The following is a 23,831-nucleotide window of genomic DNA, read 5'->3' as shown; positions in this document are numbered from 1 at the left end:
GAAGAACTCATACAAAGGAGTTAAGATTAACAACCAAAAAAAAAACAAAATAATGATAACAGACAGACAGAACCCAAATAATTTAGAATATTTTTATTTCTTAGATATAAAGAAAATCTATAATGAGCGTTAATGTCTCTACCAACAAAATTGATGTTTTTAAAAAATGTTAGTTCTATGATATCAACATCTAAAATAAGTACTTATAAAAGAAAAATTAGCTGAATTCAATACAAAAATTTTAAAATTTGTTTGAAAACGAATTATTTTCAATATATTTTATATTTCTGCATTGTGTCAAATAAATCAATAATATTCCTGATATTTTCAATCAGAGAAAAAGACCGTTTTGTTAAGATTATGACTCACCATAAACTAAAGAGAACGAATCACAAAATATATCGTAAAGATGGAAACTTTTGTGGCCTAATTTCTAATTTAAAGCAACATTTTTGAAAAAACATGACAAAGTTTAAATCATCATCATCAGTGGCGTTATAGCTCGTTATGAGCCAAAGCCTTCTTCAGAACAATCCTCCATTCGCCCCTGTCTCTGGCAACTCTTCTCCATGCTTTAACTTGACAAAGTTTAAATAATACTTAAGAATAAACGTAAATGACAAATTTACCAAAAAATATTAATTTTATTTATATCGGTTCAATTATAATAGAATATATTGTGGCTAATATTTTATTAAAGTTATATATGATTGAATGCTTGAATATAATATGAACTCAAATAAAAGTCGGATATCGAGCACAGTTTTTTATTAAATCTTGCCCAAGTACTTTCTCCCTCAGAGCATCTTCAGGGACGTCTGAAATAAGCCAAGAAACGTTTTTTCAAGTGAAGGAAAATTAATTAACTTCGAAAAACTCGAAGTTGATGGTTGATAAAAAGTTAATATAATATTTTAGACTTACCTACTTCGTCAAGAATGTAGGCTATCCAGTACGTCGATGAATGTCATATACATTAAATAATACTAATCTAGTGTTAGTTTTGTGTAAATGTATTATTTAATGTATATAACATTCATCGACGTGCTGGATAGCCTACATTTTTAATGAAGTACCTAAGCCCAAAACTTTATATAAACTTTTTTATCAACGATTTTTCAAACTTAATTAATCTTCCTTCACTTGAAAAACGTTTCTTCGCTTATTTAGATGCTCTGAGAGGAAAAGTACTTGTGCAAGATTTAATAAAAAAACAAAAAAATGTGCTCGATATCTGCCTTTTATTTAAGTAGGTAAAGTTGATATTTTATTGGCGGATGCCAAATCTTTGCCTTAGGTACATCAATTATTTGCTGCCTACATTTCGTGATAAAATTTATTAAAATATACTTTTGTATCATTTCAACCCCACCAAATATTTATTATAGTCCGCCTGTGTTTACGAAAAAACGTTACTAACTTCACATGTGTAAAATAAAAACCGGAAAATTAACGGAAGATCCTGTTTTGTGAGGTTATGTTAGACTGAAATAAAAATTTTGAATTTTAGTTATCACATGAGTGGCGGAGTGGCTTTTTCTTTAATTTTAATGTATTCGTACTACACCGCCAATGAAAATGGCTCAAAATAATTTTATACTAGTTATAAATTTATCAGAATTTTTCACTGATCATAGGCAGAGGGCAAGAATTTTTATTAATGAAAAAATTAAAAAGGTGGAAGATTTACAACACAAAATTGCAAACTGTTTTGGCATAGAGAATTTTATTTTAACTAGTTCCAATGAATACTTACCTCCTGCTGAAGACGTGAGGATAATTCGTAATGATGACGTTGTTTGGTAAAGTTTTATATCATCTTTTAAGCTACATAATGATTATTTGTTTCACTTGGTTTATCTTGATAATGTGTATTGTGAATTGCTGTCTGCGTTTTATCTTTCAATTCTCTCTAATTTCCTCAAGTAGGAAACTAAATTTCAATTTGCGAGTTTTTCAAGTTCAATTAGGAATGTATTTCCCTAGTTCACTTAATGTGTTAGTCTCATTTAATATTGATTAGGCCGGGGACTAGGATTTTCTTTTCCTTATAGAATTTTTCCATAATTTGTAGTCTATTCTCTACTTCTAATTTGTAATGAATTCTCCTGTTTTCTTTTTTAAACACCTTGATATCATGTACCTGAGATCGTTCTGTGTTTGTTAGGGATATTTTTTTTACTTTTTCTGAAGATTTCATCTTACTTTGTTTCATCTCTTTGCCTGTTTGCTTCCTTGTCCATGCTGTAACTGTAGTTATCAATTTATTTGTCTGTATTTAGAGACCAGCTATTTTCTAATGTTTTCAAATTAGCACAGAAGCTTTAAACTCTTATCTGCTATCCTATGATATCCAGTTTTTTAAATTAACAAATTTTTAGTGCTTTATACTTTAATTTAAAATATATTTCATCCTTACAGTCGATTTGGTCAGTAATTTTATTTTCCCCTCTTACTTTGTATCACTCTTACGTCACTTTTAGTCTGAAAAGAGTTTCTAGAAGTCCACTATTGAAAAATTCCACGAAACAATTTTTAATAAATTTGTTACAAATAAATGTACTTACAACTCTGGAGTTGGAGTCTTATAAAAATATTGAATTAATTAAAAATAATATTAGTCATATGTGAGTGTGTGTGTGTGTGTGTGTGTGTGTGTGTGTGTGTGTGTGTGTATGTGCATATAGAGCTCCAATCTAATTGCCAACTATTAAATTAATATATCTCTGTATTATTAATATAAATAAATATTTTATGTTAACTTTAGAGAGATAAACAAAATTTCAAATACTAAGTATTAAGTTTAATATAAGTATTTGGTATAATTGTAAATGTTTTATATCTGTTTTAGTGTTATACCTACCAATAAACATAGTGAAATACCTACCAATATAACTAGTGAAACACTTAACAATATACCTAGTTCATCAAAAAGAAAATCGAATGGTTCATTAAATGATAGAAAAGAAAAATATGTATTAGAACAGAACCATGATGAAAATTATCTATATAAATCTCAAAAGGATGATGTAAATCAAATGGAAAACAATGGTAAAGGTATAAAGAAGAGAAAAAAGGAAACTGAATCCCAGGAGGATCAAGATGAGTTCCTAGCGAACTTCAAATGGCTATTAGAAGGATATTCTAGAAAAAAATTTAAAAAGAATTTAAGGCAAGAAGAAGAGAAAACATCTAAAAGTACCAAAAATGTAAATGGGGAACACTCAGAAACTTTGCATAAACACTATCGTAGTAAAGATCAAATGGACACATCATATAAAAAAAGTTCAAAACAAGTAGTTGATTCTTTACCCATTTCAAATAAGCAAGTTTCCAACCCAAATGTGGCTCATGGTTCATGCAAAGTGGATGTAAATGGAGATAATAGTGTAAAAAATGTATTTACAACAATACCTAACAGCAAGACAGAAATACAGAGTTCAAGGCAAAGAGAGGAGAGACCATTCAAAATAAAATCATCTAAAAGTAACAAAAATGTAAATGAGGAACACTCAGAAACTTTGCATAAACACTATAGTAGTAAAGATCAAATGGACACATCATATAAAAAAAGTTCAAAACAATTATTTGATTTTTTAACCATATCAAATAAGCAAGTTTCCAACCCAAATGTGGCTCATGGTTCATGCAAAATGGATGTAAATGGAGATAATAGTCTACAAAATGTATTTACAACAATACCTAACAGCAAGACAGAAATACAGAGTTCAAGGCAAGAAGAGGAGAGACCATTCAAAGTAAAATCATCTAAAAGTAACAAAAATGTAAATGAGGAACAATCAGAAACTTTGGATAAACACTATCATAATAAAGATCAAATGGACACTTCATATAAAAAAAGTTCAAAACAAGTAGTTGATTCTGTACCCAGCTCAAATAAACTAGTTTCCAACCCATATGGGGCTTGTGGATCATACAAAATAGATGTAAATGGAGATACTAGTGTAAAAAATGAATTTACAACAATACCTAACAGCAAGACAGAAATACGGAGTTCAAGGCAAAAAGAAGAGAAACCATCCAAAACAAAATCATCTAAAAATACCAATGGGGAACATTCAGAATCTTTACATAAATGCTATCATAGTAAAGATCAAATGGATGCATCATATAAAAAAAGAACAAAACAAGTTGATTCTTTACACAGCTCAAATAAGCAAGTTTCCAATTGTAAATATAAAAAGGATGTAAATGGAGATATTAGTGTAAATGTAGCCACAACTATACCTAACAGCATTACTTACAAAAAGTTTCTTCCTATACCTACAATAACTGATGAATATCTTAAAAAGAAGAAAACCAATATTGTAAAAATTGACCATATATCTTATAATTCACCTACTTTACCTGATTCACCTAGTTCACCTACATCAAAAAAAGAAGAAGATATTGAACAAAATCCTACCATTAGAAGTGAATCTTCCGTAAAAGATGTAAGTGTAAAGTTATTATGTTTCTTTGTTAATATAACTTACTTTTTATCACTTCTCTGGTCATATGCATTTTTTGTTGGAAATGCACATTTTGTAATTCCTCCTCATTCATTTAATTTGTCCGTTTAAAGCACATAAATTAAACTATTAGTTTCCAGATGGGATCGCATGACACAGTCATAAAAAAATTACAATTATGTCTACTTATTAGTACTAGTGGTACTATTTTATAAAAACCTAATCTTAGTACTCAGCTGTTAGTAACAACAAAATACTTATTTGTCTGATCATAAAAAATGATGGTTAGTGTTAATAATTCATCAATACAGCTGAACTTAGTGATTTCCACACCATTTGTAACAAGTGGTGCTTTTATTCAACATTCTTCTTATCACCTTTCCTTCTTCTTCACATGCCATATCAGAATTATCCAACATTGGCAATCATCATTGGAAAGGCTTCTCGATCTTCAGCCACATAGAATACCTGTCCTGCATTTGGTACCTCAGTCCATTTGTGAATGTTTTTTTAGCCATGACACCTGTTTTTGTGTGTAAAAACACCACTACGCCCTTCTATTTTGTCTCTAAGAATTAGTTGTAGTATTCTATATCGATTTCCCCTCAATATATGTCCCAGATGTTTTCCATCAAGAAATTTCTAATTTTTTAATTCGTTTCATGCTTGACACTTTTAGGGTCCACACTTCTGCTCCATACAAGAATACAGACCAAACATGGCACTTTAATTAACATTCATTGTCTTAGCTCTAAACTGAGATGGTTATAGCAAGGAAATTATTTATTTTCAGAAAAGTCATTTGCTATTCTGCATTTTATTTCTATGTCTGGATCTAATTGGTCTGTTTAGAAGTTCCTAAATATATAACTATGTCAATTTTTTCAATTCGAACTTGACAATAAAGACTAAAAATTTGAGTTTATTTTAATGTCGATTTCATCTCCTACTTCGTGAATATGATCAAGCAGAATTTGGAGTCCTTCAATGTTTTCTGACAGAATTGGTGTGTCATTTATATATCTAATTATATTAAGTAATTCACCATTGATTTTTATTCCATGTGGCTCCCTCTCAAGTCCTTTCTTATAAAATGGTCGGAGTAAAAAAAATGGGAACAAAATGTAACCTTATCTGACTCCTTATTGTATGGAGATTTCATCAGTGTGCCTATCTCCAATTTTTCAGTGATGGTTTTATTCCAGTATATTCTTAATTACACTTATCGCTTACCCATTACAAAAAGCTATTGAATTCTATAACTAAAGTATAAGACTTCCGAAATTATACAGAAATGATAATTTTCCTATGATTAATTTTAGGATAATCAGCACTTCAAAAATGTACAAAACTCATTTGACAGTTTTACGAAGGCTTTTAATCCAGTTTCTTCAAATGATCACCAATCTGTTAATTGTCCTGCGCCACATACAATGGACACAAATTTCAAAAAGAAAATCAATATAGTCAGAGTTGATTGCATCAGTAAATCAACTGTTGAGGAACATAATGAAGAAAATAAAGCAAAAGCTGATATTCCAACAGTGGTAAGTAAATTTAAATATCATCTCTAATTTTTTAATAATGATACCAATTGTAGTAAGCTGACTTCCCAGTTCAGGAAATCACATATATAGATATAGCTGCAGTTTATACACAGATTTAGAATTCCTAGAAACAAATACACAGGAGATACTAGAAGTAATATATAATAGTAAATATATTGGTTGTCCATCTTTATTTTGGCAAGAATGTCACGTTGGTCCTTAAGGGATAAAAAGGGCCAACTCTCAAACCCAAAAAAATCACTAACTTTCCACTATATTTTATTTAAATTTATACGCGTTACGTTATCTACACATCTCCAACTGTAAATATACAATAATAATCCAATAATAAATCTCTTTCACATTTTATATATTCTCTCAGAGTTACCCTATCAGACTTTGAATCTATGTCATATTATAAGGCTCAGCTGTGTATAAAAAATAAGTTTATGTACTCCAAACATAATTACTCGTGTCATGACCCACTTTTAGCAACATATATGATTTAAGATATTCTATATAACATTGCAATGTAAGGGTTTATACCCTTAATGTACAAGAAGTTGGCTGATGTTTAATATTAATTAACTATTTTCTATTATTTTTCATATATTATTTAGAAACTCTGAATACAAAACACGCACGCGCTCTCTCTCTCTCTCTCTCTCTCTCTCTCTTCTCTCTCTCTCTAGATTTTTTCAAAATTTATAACTGAACACTGACATAATGATCACTTTTTGAACATTATTTTATCATTACATACTTTTAGTAGATCGATATAGTGTTTTAGTAAATCATTAAATTGAAGTTGAAATCAGTAGATCTACTGAAAAATCAGTAGACCTGGTAACCCTGCGGTAGTAAAGAGCAATGTACAGGCACCAAAACATGGCGGTCACATCGAAACTGGCTTCACTTTTCGAAGCTTTATTAAATGAGTGTTACCTGTCCTCTCCCTTTCCTTGTCTAAGAACTAAACTTTTTGCGAATTTCTTTCAATGTGATTCTTGACATGACGAAAAAAATTGTCATTGCTATTAGCAAAACATAGGCGTTACATTTATTTTTTAAGTGGTGTAACACTTTTAATAAATCGATTCTTTTTCACAAGACAAGGGTTAATATGGAAAGAAAAAACCGTGGGTGCCTGAATTCTCGAAAATACATATATCAAAATACCTTTCTAATTTAATTTATATTTATTTAAAATATGTATTTTAAGAACGATTTCCGAAGTGGAAATTGAAACGTCAATAAACGTATTTTAACCTTTAATTGTGGCTTATTCCCATTTAAATATAAATTAATTTAAAATGCCACAAGAAAATAGCTTCAGAACAATACCTTTCTAATAATCACACATGGTCTAGTCCCTATTTAAAATTAACGGTTTGTGGTATTGGAAGGGTAGGAGGTTGAGAAATGCCAGATGTTTATATCATTATAAGATCTTTTTTGAATAAAAATCTACCTATTTTAGGAAATAACACTTTTTTATCAATGAATAATAACCAATTCATATTTTGTAGGTCGTCTCAAAATCCTCATCAGGGATAGAAGATGGTATTCAAATCAATAAAGACACAATTGAAACAGATACAGTTTTACCAACTACCAAATACTTCTTCTTCGATACTCCTTCTTTAAAGGAAAAAATGGAGAAGGCTAAGGCGGCAGTTAAAAAGAAAAAGGAAAATATGTTCAAAATTAGAGATTCGTTTTGGATTTCTCCACAAGCACAGAAAAATCAAGAGGTTAAAAATGATTTAAAAGAGAGAGAATTGGACAGGGATCCATATAAACTCAAAGAGGAACATATTGCTACCGAAATTAATGAAAACAAAGCATCACACAATCAAGTGTCTAATGAAGTGCAAACGAAAGAACCAGTTGAGGAAGCTGTGGAGCACAAACAGATACAATCTAATGAACATCAAATTGTTGGCCCTAGTACAACTAGCCGTGATATAGTCGATAACACTGTAGAAGTCGATATGAATGTAACACTTGAAATCAGTGAGAAGGGAAAACTTGGTGATGCACAAGTAAAATTGCCAGAATCTGAAGAAGAAATCGACATTGAAGTAAATGAAGCCAATATAGATGCAAATGTTTCAGATGTCAACGAACGTATGAAAATTCGTAATAAACAGTTAGAAGAATCTAAAAATTATGATATATCTGAAAATGATTCCCAAAATAACAGTATGACAGTAAGTCCTAAAATTAATTATCCCGTTTTCGGAAAATCATCATTGGCAATTTTGCAGGACTCTTGTTACTTGAGTAAAATGTCACCTTGCATTTCTACACTACAAGAAGATTCTTTAATAAAAGGGACTACTGCGTGGGACTTGTCTGGGCTTAAACCTATCAAACATTGGTGTGCCAATTATTCTGGAGTCGGTAAGATCTATTTTATTGTTACTTCACTTACAGTAAAGCAGTATTATTAGGCGCGATATACTACTATACTATACGTATTATATTCAATAATATCGACAATACTTTTTGGGAGCATAGCTTTCTTATCGCGGGCTACGTACGAAATGCATTGATCGGTGCAATCACGTACAGAGATGTGAAAAAATAAGAACAAAAGAAACACAATGTAAGGACAGAAACGCAATGTAACGAAAGAAAGAAGTGACCACACACTACGTGGAGTAGTATACGCAGTCTCATGCGTGTTTCTTAATAAAATAAAATAAGGTAAATTAAATTTAAAAAAAATAAATTATATATATATTAAATTAAATTAATTCAAGTTAATTAAATGAAACTATAGACCATCGCTCCGTGCGTAGACGATAAGAAAGCTATGCTTTACGACCTCGATCACGCCTGGAGTGCCACATTCTGTTTTTCATCATCATAAGTGGCTCGACAATCCGTTGTGGATCTTGGCCTGCTCACAAAGAAGTCGCCACTCCTGTCGATTCCTGGCAACTTCCCTCCGCAACATTCTGGTTTTATCTACTCCAATTATTTACTTACTTACTCCTTGGCGTTACAACACTTCGTGGGTTTTAGCCGACTTGATAACATGCCTCCATTCCTCTCTGTCTTGAGCAATTTCCATCAAATTATTCACGCCCATAGCTTTTACCTTTTAACTCCAATTATAGTTACAATATATCTAAATGTAGAATAATAAGTAATTTTCACCATGGTTTCGAACCGTACTTATGTTAGCTTCATCTAAAATTTATTCTTCCGAAATTAAGTAGGTTAAAATGTAGCTCGGTAGTTTATACTGTCAACTGTTTCAAATTTGAAAGATCTTAGCAACTATTTTCTGTATTTGGGAAGTTATTTTAAAGTAAAATAAATATTCGGAAGGTATAAAAAATGTTTCGAGAAACTTCTCCAAACCCCTTAGTTTTCATGACGTCTAATCACCACTCATAAGCATATAGCAATAATATCATCATCATAAGTGGCTCGACAATCCGTTGTGGATCTTGGCCTGCTCACAAAGAAGTCGCCACTCCTGTCGATTCCTGGCAACTTCCCTCCATCTTCTAACCCCTAGAATCTGTAGGTCTTCTTCCACATCATCAATCCATCTCATTCGTGGTCGTCCTCTGCTTCTTGTGCCCTCTGGTTGTGAAAATGTTAATCTCTTCGTGTATTCGTGATCTGACATCCTAGCAATGTGTCCAGCCCATCTAAGTCTCTGCACTTTAACGAATTTCACAATATCTGGATCGGTGTATAACTGATACAGTTCAAAGTTGTATCTTCGACGCCATAGCCCATTTTCATTTACGGCCCCAAAAATCTTTCTAAGAATTTTTCTCTCAAAAATACCAAGAAGTCTTTTATCATTTTGAGATAAGATCCACGTTTCAGCCCCATATATCAAAACTGGTCTTATTAAGGTCCTGTATATATTAAGCTTTAGTGCACGTTTTATATTTTTATTTTTTAAATGTCTCTGGAGGCCGTGAACAGTTCTGTTTGCTATTGCTATGCGTCTTTTTATTTCGTCGCTTGTCGTGTTTGTTGCGTTTACTAGCGATCCAAGATATGTAAATTCGTTGACTTGCTCAAAGGTATGGTTGTTAATTTGAATTCTTTGTTGGATATTTCGAGGGTTTTTAGAAACCAACATATATTTGGTTTTTTCCTCGTTTACCACAAGTCCTAATTCACTTGCTGCGTCCGCAAGCCTTGTAAAACACTGCACCATGTCTCTCATACTTCTGCCCACTATAACTATATCGTCAGCGAATGCGAGAATTTGCGTCGATCTATTAAAAATAGTTCCATTCATTCTAATATTTAATTGTCTGATTGCCTTTTCAAAGGCAATATTAAAGAGCAGACACGCCAACGCGTCTCCCTGTCTTAGACCATTATTAATGTCAAAGAACGTAGAGTTTTCTCCTTCAATTCTAACGCATGAGCTTACGTTTTGCATTGTTAGGTGGGTCAACTTAACTAACTTAGGTGGGATCCCAAAGTCTATCATTGCATTATATAATGCAGTTCTTTTCACACTGTCATAGGCTGCTTTGAAGTCAATGAAGAGATGGTGTGTTTCTATGTTATATTCTAGGGACTTTTTTAGAATCTGCCTATGTGCTTGAATTTGATGTGTAGTTGACTTTCCAGCAGTAAATCCGCATTGATATTGACCAACAATATCCTTTGTAAAATGTTTAAGTCTTTCAGATAATACATTTGCCGAAGATCTTATACGCAGATGCTAACAGAGTAATGCCTCTATAGTTCTTACACTCCAGTTGATCCCCCTTTTTATGCAATGGACATATTATTCCCTTCAGCCACTCTTCTGGTACCCATTCATTCTGCCATATAAGTACTATTAGTTTATGGATTGCTGCAAAAAGTTGATCACCACCTTTTTTATACATTTCCGAACAGATGTCATCGATTCCTGGGGCTTTATTGTCTTTAGCTATTAGCTATTTAGCTATATAGGCTATTCTCTATAGCAATAATATACATACACATTATTACATAAAATTGTAATCACGGTGTTGTCCGTCCTTCTTAAAACACGCATATCCAAAAAACGGTATGCTCTTCGTGATGGAGTCCTCTAATTCACAAGTAAATTTAAGTGAGAATCAAAATCGTTGAACACTGACAGGGTTGTCCAGTGGTAAAGCTAAAATTAGGTCATCAATATAACGCTTAATGAAAGGAATTTCAAAATCCAACAACCTTAATCGGTCTGCAATTAAGTCATCAAGAACAAAATTGAGACGGACGGGTGAGATCGAGGAACCCATAGGTGTTCCAAAAATTTGTAAATAGTACATATATGTCATCAAACACTAAGAAACTAGTATCAAAGACTAATTGTAGTAATTCTGCAAACACATCCCAAGAGACAGGTGAATTTGGTTGGATAGAACTCCAATGATTATTTAACAAAGACAAGGCACTTTTCAGAGGTAAGTTAGTGAAAAGTGAAACGAGATCAAAACTTACGAAATCAATGAATTCACTAAATTGAAAGGAATCAACTATCATTCTTATAATGATTATAAGATTTAGACAAAATATCTGTCAAAAAATGATCAACGTTGGTGTTAGGAGCGTTAATTGAGGATACAGTAGTTCTCGTGCTTAATGTAGGCTGGTGTATTTTAGGTAGATAATAAAATCTCGGTGCATAACCGTGATAATTATGTAATAATTTAGCTAAGGGTTTATCAATTATGTTATTATTTTTTAAGTAATGTGTTTATTAATTTTGTTAGTAAATTTGGAAAATGGATTAGAATTAAGATGCTGATAATATCTCACATCATCTAATAGATATTAACTCAGACTAAGATAATGGTCTTTCTTCACTAAGACCATATTATTCCCTTTATCGCTAGTGAGGACTAACAGGTTAGGGTTGGTTTTTTAAAACGATACCGTTTCCCTGTACACTTTATCTATTTCAGAAAGTGGTTGATGAGGAAGATGAGTCAAATCCAACAAGATTTGATATTAAGAAGATCGGAGGACACAACTGGAAGCAAGTGGCGCAAAATAGAAGACACTGGATTGATTTGGGGGAGGCCTATGTCCAAAGTTGGATTACTGAAGGCTGAAGAAGAGGAAGAATTGTTGGAAGATGACTCAAGATCTAGATGGTCAGGATTGTCAGAAAACGACAAAATATTCTCAACATCAGCTAAGATTCTACAAATGGAGTAGTTCTTTAGTGAAGGTTGACACCCAAATTTGGCATCTAGAGACAACAACTTCAGAATGTTTTGAGGAACCTCAACGTCAGAAAGATTCTTAGTCCATTTAGGATTAAATGTGATTTTCTTGAACTCAGGGATACCTAAGTTATCAAGTTTCTTACAGAGATGATTCATAGATTTATGTTATATGAAATTGAATTTTTTATGTAGAGAAGATTCTAAATTATCTAATAGAGGAGAAGGAAGAGTATGGCCCAAGTGATCAGTAATATTCTGAATTTGAGACGTAATAAACTTAATATTAGAGTGAACCGCAGATATATTGCCATTACATTTTACTTTTATTATTCACTCGCATAAAACTATGTTTTTGGTCTTAAGAATACTTAAAAGCTTTTCATGTTGAACTCTGTCAAAATCTTTTTAAAATCTATGAAGCAAGCATATATGTCCTGATTCATATCCAGGTTCATTGCTATTACTATTCGTACATAAACGTAGATTTGTTTTCGAATAAAAATGTCCGTTTTTATGTTAAACTGTTTAAAGAAACTACTGTGGCAACTACAAAACAACTTACTAGTGTAAGTCACTCTTTTGAATATCGCCTGCAATTATGTATTGACATCGACGGAGGCCATTTTGAACATTTATTATAAATTCAATGATTTTCTTATTTTTGTTTTGCGTTGAATTTGATTTGTATATATAGGTCACTTTATGTTGATTTGTTAATGGGTATAACATTTAGATTGTGTATAATGATTGTGATGTGAATATATACCTATTACCTTCACAATCTAATTGCCAAAATCTTAGCTAATGTGTATTTTTATTAATAGTTTACACAACAGTAAAAAGAAATCGTTTTATTCCATTCATCGTTTTAGATCAAGGTATTGTAATTTTTTAGGTGTTCTGCTGGATAGTCTAAGAAATAGCAGTTATGACAGTACTTCAACGACTCTAAACAGCGCTTGTGATACATCCGTAAACCAAGATAGCAGCAAATTCGTAACGAAAAGGAAGAGACATCGTAAAAGAAAGCGGAATCCCAAGTCGAAAAATTGTACTATCGAGGAAACCATTTCCCCCCAAAGAAATTCCACATCTACTTCTTTCAAACCCTTAAAGTGTGCAGCAGCTCCAAAGACTCACATTAGGTTTGATAACGGAACTGAAAACAAAGAAGAAAATAGTGAAGTAAATGGAGAAAAAGAACAAGATGACGTTAGTGTTATTTGTATAGATAACCAGAAGATCTATGAATATAAAAATGCAACATCTTTGTTTAACTGGCATGCTATAACTGGACTGCCTGATATTGAAGATGTTATTGCATTTAAGGTAAAATCTCTACATTAGTAAAATAGTTGAATATTCCAGTCGTCAGAGACGAAAATGCCACTGAACCTCTAAAAATCATACGAACAAACTGAATTTGGCAAGAATATTAATTTTGGGACCCCAAAAAAGTTAACCACTTTTACCCCCGGGCTTCCCCCTAAAACCCCCCTCGCAGGGGCGTATAAACGCAAAAAATCGATTTACACAGAATCTGTACACCGTAGAAAAAACGTTTCAAATAAAAAATGTAGCTGAGATAATTTTAAACAAAAATGTCTATAAGCATTTTTTGTGTAGAATGAACCGTTCTCTTAGAAACAACGCTTGAAGCGACCGTCGATTTTGCATGTCAATTACGTGCGCGAAATCAATGTTCAATAAAATTTGTATAAGCTCGGCGGTAAAAATTCTATATCTTTTGATTTAAGTGACCTATCGACAAAAATCAAGATGCTTTTTAAAGGTTAAGAGTTTAGCTTTTGTATGCAGTTTTTGTATTTTGTCGAAAATAAACTCGATTTTATACAGATGTTAAATAAATAAACGTAGCGCGATTTTTGCCATTTTTTATAATTCTCACGAGATCAATACAATCTATCCCTTTCGTTGACTGGCCACTATGAAGTTTTGATTACTAGAGGCTAACCTTTAAAAGCTATGGCATGAAAATTTAGTTTTGCGTTTTAACAACAAATGTGAGGCATTTGAAAGAGGCTTAAAAAACGTTGGATTTAAACTTTCACACAACAAACGATATAAAACATTTAAAACTTTTTTTTTTAAATTACAATAGTACGTTTTTCAAAAGAACAAAACTACTGCAATAATCTACACCCAAAACAGTCTTCTTAAATACATTTTCCGTGACGTGTGATTGTAATGTAAAACATTAATTTCTCCGTTTTTTATTCATATTTCAAATGCCTCATATTTGGTACTACAACTCAAAATTGAAATTTCATGTCATAGGATTTAAAGATGGATCTCTACAAATGAAAAGTTTACTACAGCTGGTCACATAAAATACAAATTTTATTGAACATTGATTTCGCGCGCGTTATTAACATGTAAAATCGACGGTCGCTTCAAGCGTTGTTTCTAAGAGAACGGTTCATTCTACACAAAAAATGCTTATAAACATTTTTGTTTAAAATTATCTCAGCTACATTTTTTATTTGAAACATTTTTTTCTACGGTGTACAGATTCTTGGTAAATCGATTTGTTCACGTTTTTATCCCCCTGCAAGGGGGATTTTAGGGGAAAGCCCGGTGGTATAAGTAGTAAACTTTTTTGCGTCTATTTTGGGGTTCCAAAATTAATATTCTCTGCAAAATTCAGCTTGTTCGTATGATTTTTATAGGTGAACTCCCTGACGACTGGACTAGAAATATTTAATGTTTTTCTTCTAACGGTCGTTTTCAATGCTTTATATTGAATTCAGTATGAAATTAAAATAGGTAATGTTTTTAGGATTCTTTTTGTTTTTTTTTCGGCCTGCTTTCGAAGGTTCATGAAGTTTTGAAATGCCCTTGATTAAAAAAACGGATGTAATAATTTTTATGTCCTAATTATTTTTAATTAGTTTTTGAATTATAGTTTTAGCATTACCGACATGGGTTATTTTAAATTTGTAAACAATTATTTTAAACAGTTTTTTTTTAAACTATTACTATTTTACTACTTTTAAAAATGTGATTGTCTGAGATCCTTTCAGACCTTCTAATATTCTATATTTGCCAGTAGGTTTTGGGCTCAAAATTTCAAAATGTTTGTGACGTGCTGCCATTTCTATGTCGTTGGAGAGCATGTTTTTTATCCGTTTCAATGTTGTTTGACAAGGGATTAATTTGGTCAGCTTACACAATAGTCCTTTCTTCGATACTGTGTCTAAACAGCTGTCAGATCTACAAAAATTATAGTCGTCTTTTGTTTTTTTAGACTTTGTAGTTTAGACATTTTATGACTAAATTGTTTTTTTATTTCATTCATTATGAAGTTACATATTATATTGAGTATATTACGAGTATGATTTCCAAACCAAAAAGCTTTTTCGGTCTAAAAATTGTGGCCCATACCCATAATTTTTCATTTTTGAAAATTTAAATAGTAATTAATTTACTTTAAACATCTATTTTTATTTGATCGTGTGACCACAATTTATTTAGATATTAGTTTATTGTTGTCTATATGTACAGCAATGAATAAATACAGTTTTTTAAGTTTATTATTTTTTTACGATTTTATTGACTATTTTTTTTTGTTTTCTATAGGTAAGCATGTTAATATTAATAGTTTGGTTTTAATAATGATTTGATACCTTTCAACGAATTTGACACCTTGATAAATCTCTGTTTACGATTTATTGGCGCTCTTTTGCAGTTTCGTAGCATTCAGTATGTCTTGGTTTCTTTGGTCAAACTGTTATCTTTCATTCATATTCATACCCACCCCACTATCTTTTGTATTGTTCTTGAGTTACGACCGGCTTTTTACCACCTGAAATCTTTTTTGATCGTCACACAATAACTTTAACTTTGGCGTGGGGTTTACTGGGTTTTAATACAATAATTACTTTGAGCAGATAGGTCCAGTTGTTAAGATATATGAGTAAACAAGCAGAAAACTTATGATCTATCTTATCAAAACCAGGTCCCTTGCCAACTTTCATGTCTAGGAGGTCTAATGTTATTTCTTCGGTGGTGTATTCGTGAGAGAGTTCTGAGGTATATCGGGCTATTTTTCGTGAATTATCGAGTTTCCTTATTATATATTTTGTTAGCTTTTTATCACTTGGAGCCCTGTATAGGGACACTGTTCTGCTAACTATCTGGTCGAGTTTTTTAATTCCATTCTTTTTATTCATTTATATGTCCGAGCTTAATTAACGTTTGTAATAAGGTCAATAGGTACATCTGGTTTATCATTCTCGACGTAGTCTGTGAAAATCTCCACAGCCCGGTAAGCTGTTGATATGCCTTTTTGCGATTTATATTACTGTAGCTGCAAATATATCGTAGATTTCAGGTGTAGCTGAGACCCATCTTAGAATTCTATCAAGTTCAAGTGAAAAGTTCAACCAGCCTACCTTTTAAACGTTCCATTTTGGTTAGGGGATGAATAGGATTATCGGAAACTGGATACCTACTTCATATATTATTGGACGTTATTGGTTGTGTAGAAAACACGTTGACTTTGAGAGTTGAGATGGATTGAAAATCAATGTCTAGGTTATATTCTCTATTCCACGCTGCGGATCTAAATGTTCTGTCTTTTATACCAAATAGTAAACTGAGATTATTTTTGTCTGCCTACTTTACAAGTGATTGCTTATATGGGGAATCAATTGGTCTCTACCTATGTTATCTAATCTTTTGAATATTTTCTACTTCCGTGTGGAGATACAGGTTTTTATTTTACTATCATTGAGGTTAAGATCTTACGGCATTTTGCAATCTCTCAAAAGTAGGCTTTAAATTGGTCATGTATGGAACCATATTAAAAGAAAACAACGAGATGATGTAATGATCTTGCTAATTGGTGAAATGGAGAAATCTCACTCATGCTACTGACATTTTATTTGTACTACTTATGTCTTGATAATAATGTAACGTTAACTTTAAAAGCATGTTGTTTTTTATTTACATTTTTTATTAATTTGTACAATGATTTACAACAGCCGTTTATACGGCTCCTAAAATATCCGGAAACTTCTTGAGTATTTACGGGTATGTTGACCTATTGTAATGCATCATTCCAGCTGGTTCTCGGTACACACTGTTCTACAGAATATGTATGACGTTAGTAGCTGTGCTGCCGTTAATGGGTGGACTTTCGCCACAATAAATTCAAAACTAAAACCAAACCATTAAAAACATTAAAACAGTTCTAGTAATGAATTCGTTAATACAGTATACTCCCTCTATAACGAATACGGTTATTACGAGTTTTCGCTTATAACGAGGTACATTAGATGTAACGTGAAATTTCTATTGAACTATAACCCTCTATAGCGAGGTAAATTTGCTTATAACGAGAGAATATAAGATTGAAAAACGTGTTTTTTTACATTTTGGCCCGACCGTAGCTATAAATAAATATCTTTTTTAACTGCCGTCCGCAATAAACTTCTTACAATTTATGATTCTTAGTCGGAAATTTACAATTTATGATTCACAAGTGTCATTGTAAGGGGTTGACCATTCACACCTAATAATATATAGGTCCTAATAGACAAGATGTGGAAAGTGTTATAAAGGTTGTCAGAAACTTTATCCAAAGAAAAAACGCAAATGAAGAAGCATAAAACTGTTTCATATCTTTAGAAAATATGATAGATAGAATACTGGACAATTTAAAGCAGTTAAAAATGACAGACTTCTTCCAATTGCAGACGCAGTAGTTTAGATAGTAGTTATTCTTGAAAATACGCTTTATACAGATTTACAGAATACAGATTTTTTGTTTTAACGTATATCATTGACAATAAAAGTAAACGTCTTCTTTTCAAAAGCGCCATTCAAACAATATGTATTAGCATCTTATATTGCTCCGAATGGCTTCACTATAGAAAGTTAATGTTTTAGAAAACTACATATTCATATGTATGCACAGTATATTATTGTTGTTGGATATAACGAGATCCTCTTATAACGAGGTAATTAGTCTGCCATTTCAGTTCTCGTTATAGAGGGAGTCTACTGTATATTCATTTTATAAACAAAAAAACTAATCTGTAAATTCTTTGTTTCCCTTTTCTGAAAGAAATTTTCTTCGGAAAGTGGATTGGAAAAAGTGGTACCAAAGCATTTTGTTGTTATTAATTTAATCTTTTTTAAGGTATTTAAATTAACGGATCAACTAACACCAGGTGTATCATCTGAAATAGTAGGAACTGTTAAAGAAGTTTCAGAAAATAATTTAGTAACGTTTTTTATATGGGGTAAGTTTATATATCTAGGACTCAATTTACTTTTTTGCAATTTTCTGTTCTTTTAAATAGAGCTTTTTTAAAACCAGCTACGGTTCGTACTTGTCAAACAGAAGACTTTTATAAAGTAAAATTAGATAAAATCTGGCATATACTTAACGAAGTGAATATAGCAACACATAATATATCATCTTTTCCATTTTGTGGGAATTTCTTAAACGTGCTAAACGTAAAATTGAAGCTATTTTGCTAATACGTAGGTTTTGTAAATCTGAAATGGTAGGACTTTAGTTCTAGGAATTCCTACTGTCTTTCCTTTTATGCTATTATTATTTAACCGTTGCCTGTTTTCGCGTAAAGCGTGTTTAATCTTATTTGTCTTGTAATGTTTATTTTAATTTATTTACAGTCTTCTAACACTAACACTAAAAACACAATTAATTTATAACATTTATTTACTTAACCATACAAATTTATATTTTCATTCCGGAACCCCCATCGAAGCTTCTCTGCGAGGTTAGGTCTTGCTTCGAACTTCGAAAGGGTTCTAGAGTCGTTACAGTCGTCGGATGCCGCTAGAGAACAGTGGATAACAGTATCAACAATATTGTTCTCATATTTGAAGCTTCGGAAATCGGCTGGGTGTGTGAACGAAATTGAAATTAAAATAAAATAACTATTATGAATTTAAAAAAAGTATGGAAATTTTAAACTGTTTTTCCTTACCAAAACAATAATATTGATATAAGGTTGAATGCTCGAATAAATGAACTTTGATCAAATGAAAGTCAAATTTCGAGCACAGTTTATTAATTAAATCTTGCCCAAGTACTTTCGCTTCCTAGAGCATCTTCAGGGGCATTTCGTCAATTTTGACCTATCCAACAATTTGTTGAGAATGTCATAAACATAAACTTGTACATTACACTACACTACACAAGGACAAACAGTTTAAAATTTTTAAAGAGGCGAAGCCACATTATGGTTGGCTTCAGGAAAGAGGTTTTCCTCTCTCCTGAATATCTTTAGGAAGATATTCCTAAATCAGCATATTAAATATGGCTTTTTACGAAATACTTATCACAGTAAACAATTGGAAGAGTCCATTTGCGTGACGAGCGGTGACCGCTATACAGTATGTAAACTTTTTTAAATTTTATTAAAATCTATAAAAATAATAAATAAATAATATAATTACTTTATTCAATTTTAAACACATTATTTAAATTGAAGAGGTGGAGTCCAAAAGGGCTTAAGTCATTTTTTTTTTCACATTTTGAAGTTTTAGTTGGATCTGATTCTAGGGCATCATTTCTAACATTAGAAAAACAATTCATGCCATAAAAGCTAAGTCAAGTATACTATACAGATTACAAATCAGTAATGTTTTCCAAAAGTGTTTTAGTCATTCCTTGTTCTTTTCCAAACCGGCTTAAGTCAACTATTGAGTGTTTGCGCATGCGCGATTCCAGCTGTCAGCAGCTATTTGCTGTGAGTTTTTGGTTATGTTGACTGTTTGAGATGAAACAAGTGAGTAATCGAAAACATGTGTTATAAGTATAAAATGAGTTTAAATTTTGTAACATGTGATTTTTTAGTATCTGTAAACGACATTAAGAGTGCCAAGAAGAGGACGCGAGAGAAAAATGAGACCTGTGGGACAAAAATTTCAAGAAATTCGGAAGAAATGGTAAAGAAGCTCATCCAGATCCTTGCATTGTTTGTGCTCATAAAGGTGATGTTTGTAAGGCATATCTATTGACTCCTAATGATGTAAGTAGCTTTTATGATAAAATCTACTCACATAAGACTGCTGCTGATCAGAACAACTTCGTATTCAAATACCTTCTCAATCAATCAAGAGTCTAAGCAACATAGACCTAGAAATAAAACAAATCCACGATCTCGAACTGTTACAAAATACTTCATACGGCAGACAAATGGTGCTTTAAGTGTGGGTAATTCCACATTCCTGTACATCACACAATTTTTACACATCTGTAAATCATACATGAGCGTCCGTGGTTACCTTAGCCCTGAGTTATCTATTAAAACATTGTGGCGTATATGGAAACAGACTCAAAAATAAGAGAAGAAGTCACTTGCATCTTACTCAAAGTTCTTCAAGATCTTCCAGACGAAATTCAATCTAAGTTTTGACAGTCCAAAGACAGACGTCTGTTCATTTTTTGATCTAACAAAAAGTGAAATAAATTTATGCAAAGACCTTCAAAAACAGCTTCCCTTATTACTAAGTACAGATTGCACAAGTTACGAGCTAAGAAATTTTATGAACTGCATAAAAGAACAGAAGCTAATGTAGTTAAGGTATCTTTTGACGTGGAACAAAACCAGCCTCTTCCAAAACTAAGAGTTGGTGAGGTATTTTATTGTCGACAAATTTGGGTTTATAACCTTACTTTTGTATTGATGGAAAATACACAAGATTCTACTAATACTTTTGTGTACACGTGGACTGAAAACCAGAGTGGGCGAGGTTCCAATGAAGTAGTTTCATCTCTGTATAACTTTTTGGGGATTTTGGAAGACAAGTTTAAAAATGTTCCAGCGAAATCATTGACACTTCCAACTGTTTTCTTATGCTTGCAGTGGACAAAATCAAAATGTTTTAGGTTTCCTACTTAGTTATGTGCAGACTTCTAGAGCGTTTAGTGATATTCAGCATTGCTTTCCGGGGGACATAGCTATAGGCCTCCTGATAGAGTATTTGGACGTTTTGAAAAAATATTTAGAAAAAAAGAAACAATAGTTGAACCAGAGAGGTACTACAAAGTGTTTGTATCTTCAGCTACAGTTATAGTTTTAGGAAAAGACTAGGAACTTTTTGATTTCATGGATGCTACAAAACGAATTTTATTGAAGAAGCTCACTTTTTTGATGCGTGAATAATGAGTTTTTTCATTTTCAAATAAAAGTAATAAAGACATTGCTAAAAATACCTACCGTGGTAATTCTAGTACTTTTAAAGTTATAAAAAAAAAGATGCAATTTGCTGGAAGTGTACAGTACAGTGAAGTCTATGCCATTAGTGAATCATGTAAGTGAAAAGAAAAAAAAAGATGTGGAAAACTTTCTCAAATTTATTTCATTATCTAGTTCAAAAGACTTTTATAACACTGCACTTACCAATGTTCAAGATGGTCCCAACGATAATAATACTGTAATGTATGATGAACTAGAGCCTTTTACTTTAAAGATTTTTCTACTTTACTTTTCAAATTTTGACAAAAATGTGAATAATTGATTTTGATGAATAAAAATGAATTTTTAATTATGTACTTAAATAGTTATTAAACCTTTGCTGACATCTTAAAGATAAGCTCTGATTATCAATAAACTTACAAATGAATAATAATATGCAGTTGTCTCCCACATGAATTTTCCAAAAGTGCTTAAGTCATTTTGAAGACTTAAGGTCATTTTGAAAAATAAAAAAAAACCAAAAATGTTTAACTTCTTAAAAGCCATGATTTTGTGTTCAAATCTTACTTTCAATTGTCTTGAAACAAGAATTTGAACTGTAAATTACATGACTGATGCTATTCCAAAAGTAACACTTAATTATATTCTTAAACATAGAAAAAATTCGTTCCTGAAAAATTTACTTTTTTAACTTAAGACCTTTTGGAATCCACCTCTTCAATTTTAAAAATACAGAAAGCATAGATGAAGCTTCGCACTAGTCTACAGTAACGCCTACTGTACCACTTTTTTTAAGGTTCTAGCAGTTTGCCCCTGGTAAATTTTTGGTAAGTTTTTTACATGTAAGTTTGTAAATCCCACTGTGTTTTTTCTTTTGGCTGTTGTTCTTAATGTATGTTATTCTCAAACTGGTAAACTCTTAAGAAAACGTATAGCAGAACACAAAAGGGCTTTCAATAATAAAAAAACAGATTATATGTACGCACTTCGCCTTCTATACCGTAATCATTCTTTGAATGACCAATTTCAAATTCTCCCTATTTAAAATAAAGTCATTAAGCTATCTTTATTAGAATCTGTGGAAATTAATAAATTAAAGAATACAGATACAATTCTGAATGACCAACTTGAAACAAACAGTTCCCCCCTCAACTTATTCAGTTAAAGACTAACGTGTAGACGCATAGTAAAAATAAGTTATTTTTCTTGTGGAAAAGTCTTGACAAGTGTCAGATTTTTTGACCAACTTTCCATTTTTATGTAACTTGTAAATACACAGAAATTATATTACATAAAAAAATCTGTTTTCAGATGGTATTGAAGAACTTCAAAACAGCTGTGCTGAAAATATGGCGGATGATGATTTAAATGATGAACTTTCTCCAATGAAGACTCTTCGATGGTCTGATTTAATACAACCAAAACGGGGTGAAAAAATGACTAAATATTAATATCAGTTTTTATTAGATATATATTAGGTTTTGTGATTTTATTTAGCTTTAGTGATACTTTTTTATATTATTTTAATGTTATAATTAGAATTAAATAAATTATATTACTTTTTGTGATTATATTACCCTTTATTTGAAGAAAACCTTAAAGAGGTGCAGTTTGGTTTTAGAAATACAATCAGAACTAGAAAAGCACTGTTTCTCCTGAACTTTCTATTGAAACATGTGCAGATACAGAAAATATGGATTTCTAAGAATCATTTGATAGTCCAGCACCTAAAATGAGTGTAGATGTTAAAAAAACTTCACAAATTATGTCTCTCTAAGACACGGGGTCTCAGTCTATTGAATGCAATACATAAAATATACTCGAAAATTACTATTAATAAATTAAAAATATCGAAACCATTATGGAGGAGAGCAACACGGTTTTTGAAAAAGCAGTCCCCATACGAACAAAAAAGTAATTGACGATTATCCACAATTTCCTTGACCGAGCGAACTGATTCTATTTAAAAAAAGGAGATAAAAGACAGAGGTATAAACTTGTTAAATACTACGCTAAAACTTACAATTAAAATTTTACAAGTGCTAATAAATCAGAGGATAAGTTTAGCAGATGAACAACAGGGTTTTCGTAGTGGAAGATCGTGTACAGATGCAATATTCGTTAAAAGGAAAATTACTGAGAAATCATTAGAGTATAATAGACCTGCATTTCTATGTCTGATTGGCATAAGGAAAGCATTTGACAGAGTAAGACTAAAAGATGTAATCCATCTTCTGTATAAAAGAGAAGGTCCCCTAAATATTATAAAAACTATCGAAAACATCTACCAAACCAACAAAATGGAAGTCAGAATAGATGGACAACTTACAGAACCTATAGAAATAGGCAGCGGAATAAGACAAGAGAATTCATTGAGCCCCATGCTCTTCAATTTAATCATAGATGAAATCATCA

At 31.7% G+C, this 23,831-nt stretch overlaps 1 protein-coding gene across 2 annotated transcripts; it reads left to right on the top strand.

The window, feature by feature from the left end:
- The first annotated feature begins 1,448 nt into the window (after window positions 1-1,448).
- On the top strand, window positions 1,449-22,975 carry LOC140437450 (uncharacterized). Of its 2 annotated transcripts, XM_072526990.1 has the most exons (8): window positions 1,449-1,802; window positions 2,852-4,454; window positions 5,795-6,019; window positions 7,549-8,232; window positions 8,290-8,425; window positions 13,112-13,545; window positions 18,383-18,485; window positions 22,728-22,975. In XM_072526990.1, the coding sequence occupies exons 1-8, from the start codon at window positions 1,573-1,575 to the stop codon at window positions 22,865-22,867; spliced, it is 3,555 nt and encodes a 1,184-aa protein (XP_072383091.1). In that variant the 5' UTR covers window positions 1,449-1,572; the 3' UTR covers window positions 22,868-22,975. The 2 variants fall into 2 exon arrangements, with proteins under 2 accessions (XP_072383091.1, XP_072383090.1); XM_072526989.1 differs by having other exon boundaries at window positions 7,549-8,425.
- Window positions 22,976-23,831: the final 856 nt, after the last annotated feature.

Source organism: Diabrotica undecimpunctata, chromosome 3, assembly GCF_040954645.1.
Source record: "Diabrotica undecimpunctata isolate CICGRU chromosome 3, icDiaUnde3, whole genome shotgun sequence".
Lineage (NCBI taxonomy): Eukaryota > Metazoa > Arthropoda > Insecta > Coleoptera > Chrysomelidae > Diabrotica > Diabrotica undecimpunctata.
Note: the sequence above shows the minus strand (reverse complement) of the source record. Positions and strands in the feature narration are given on the sequence as shown.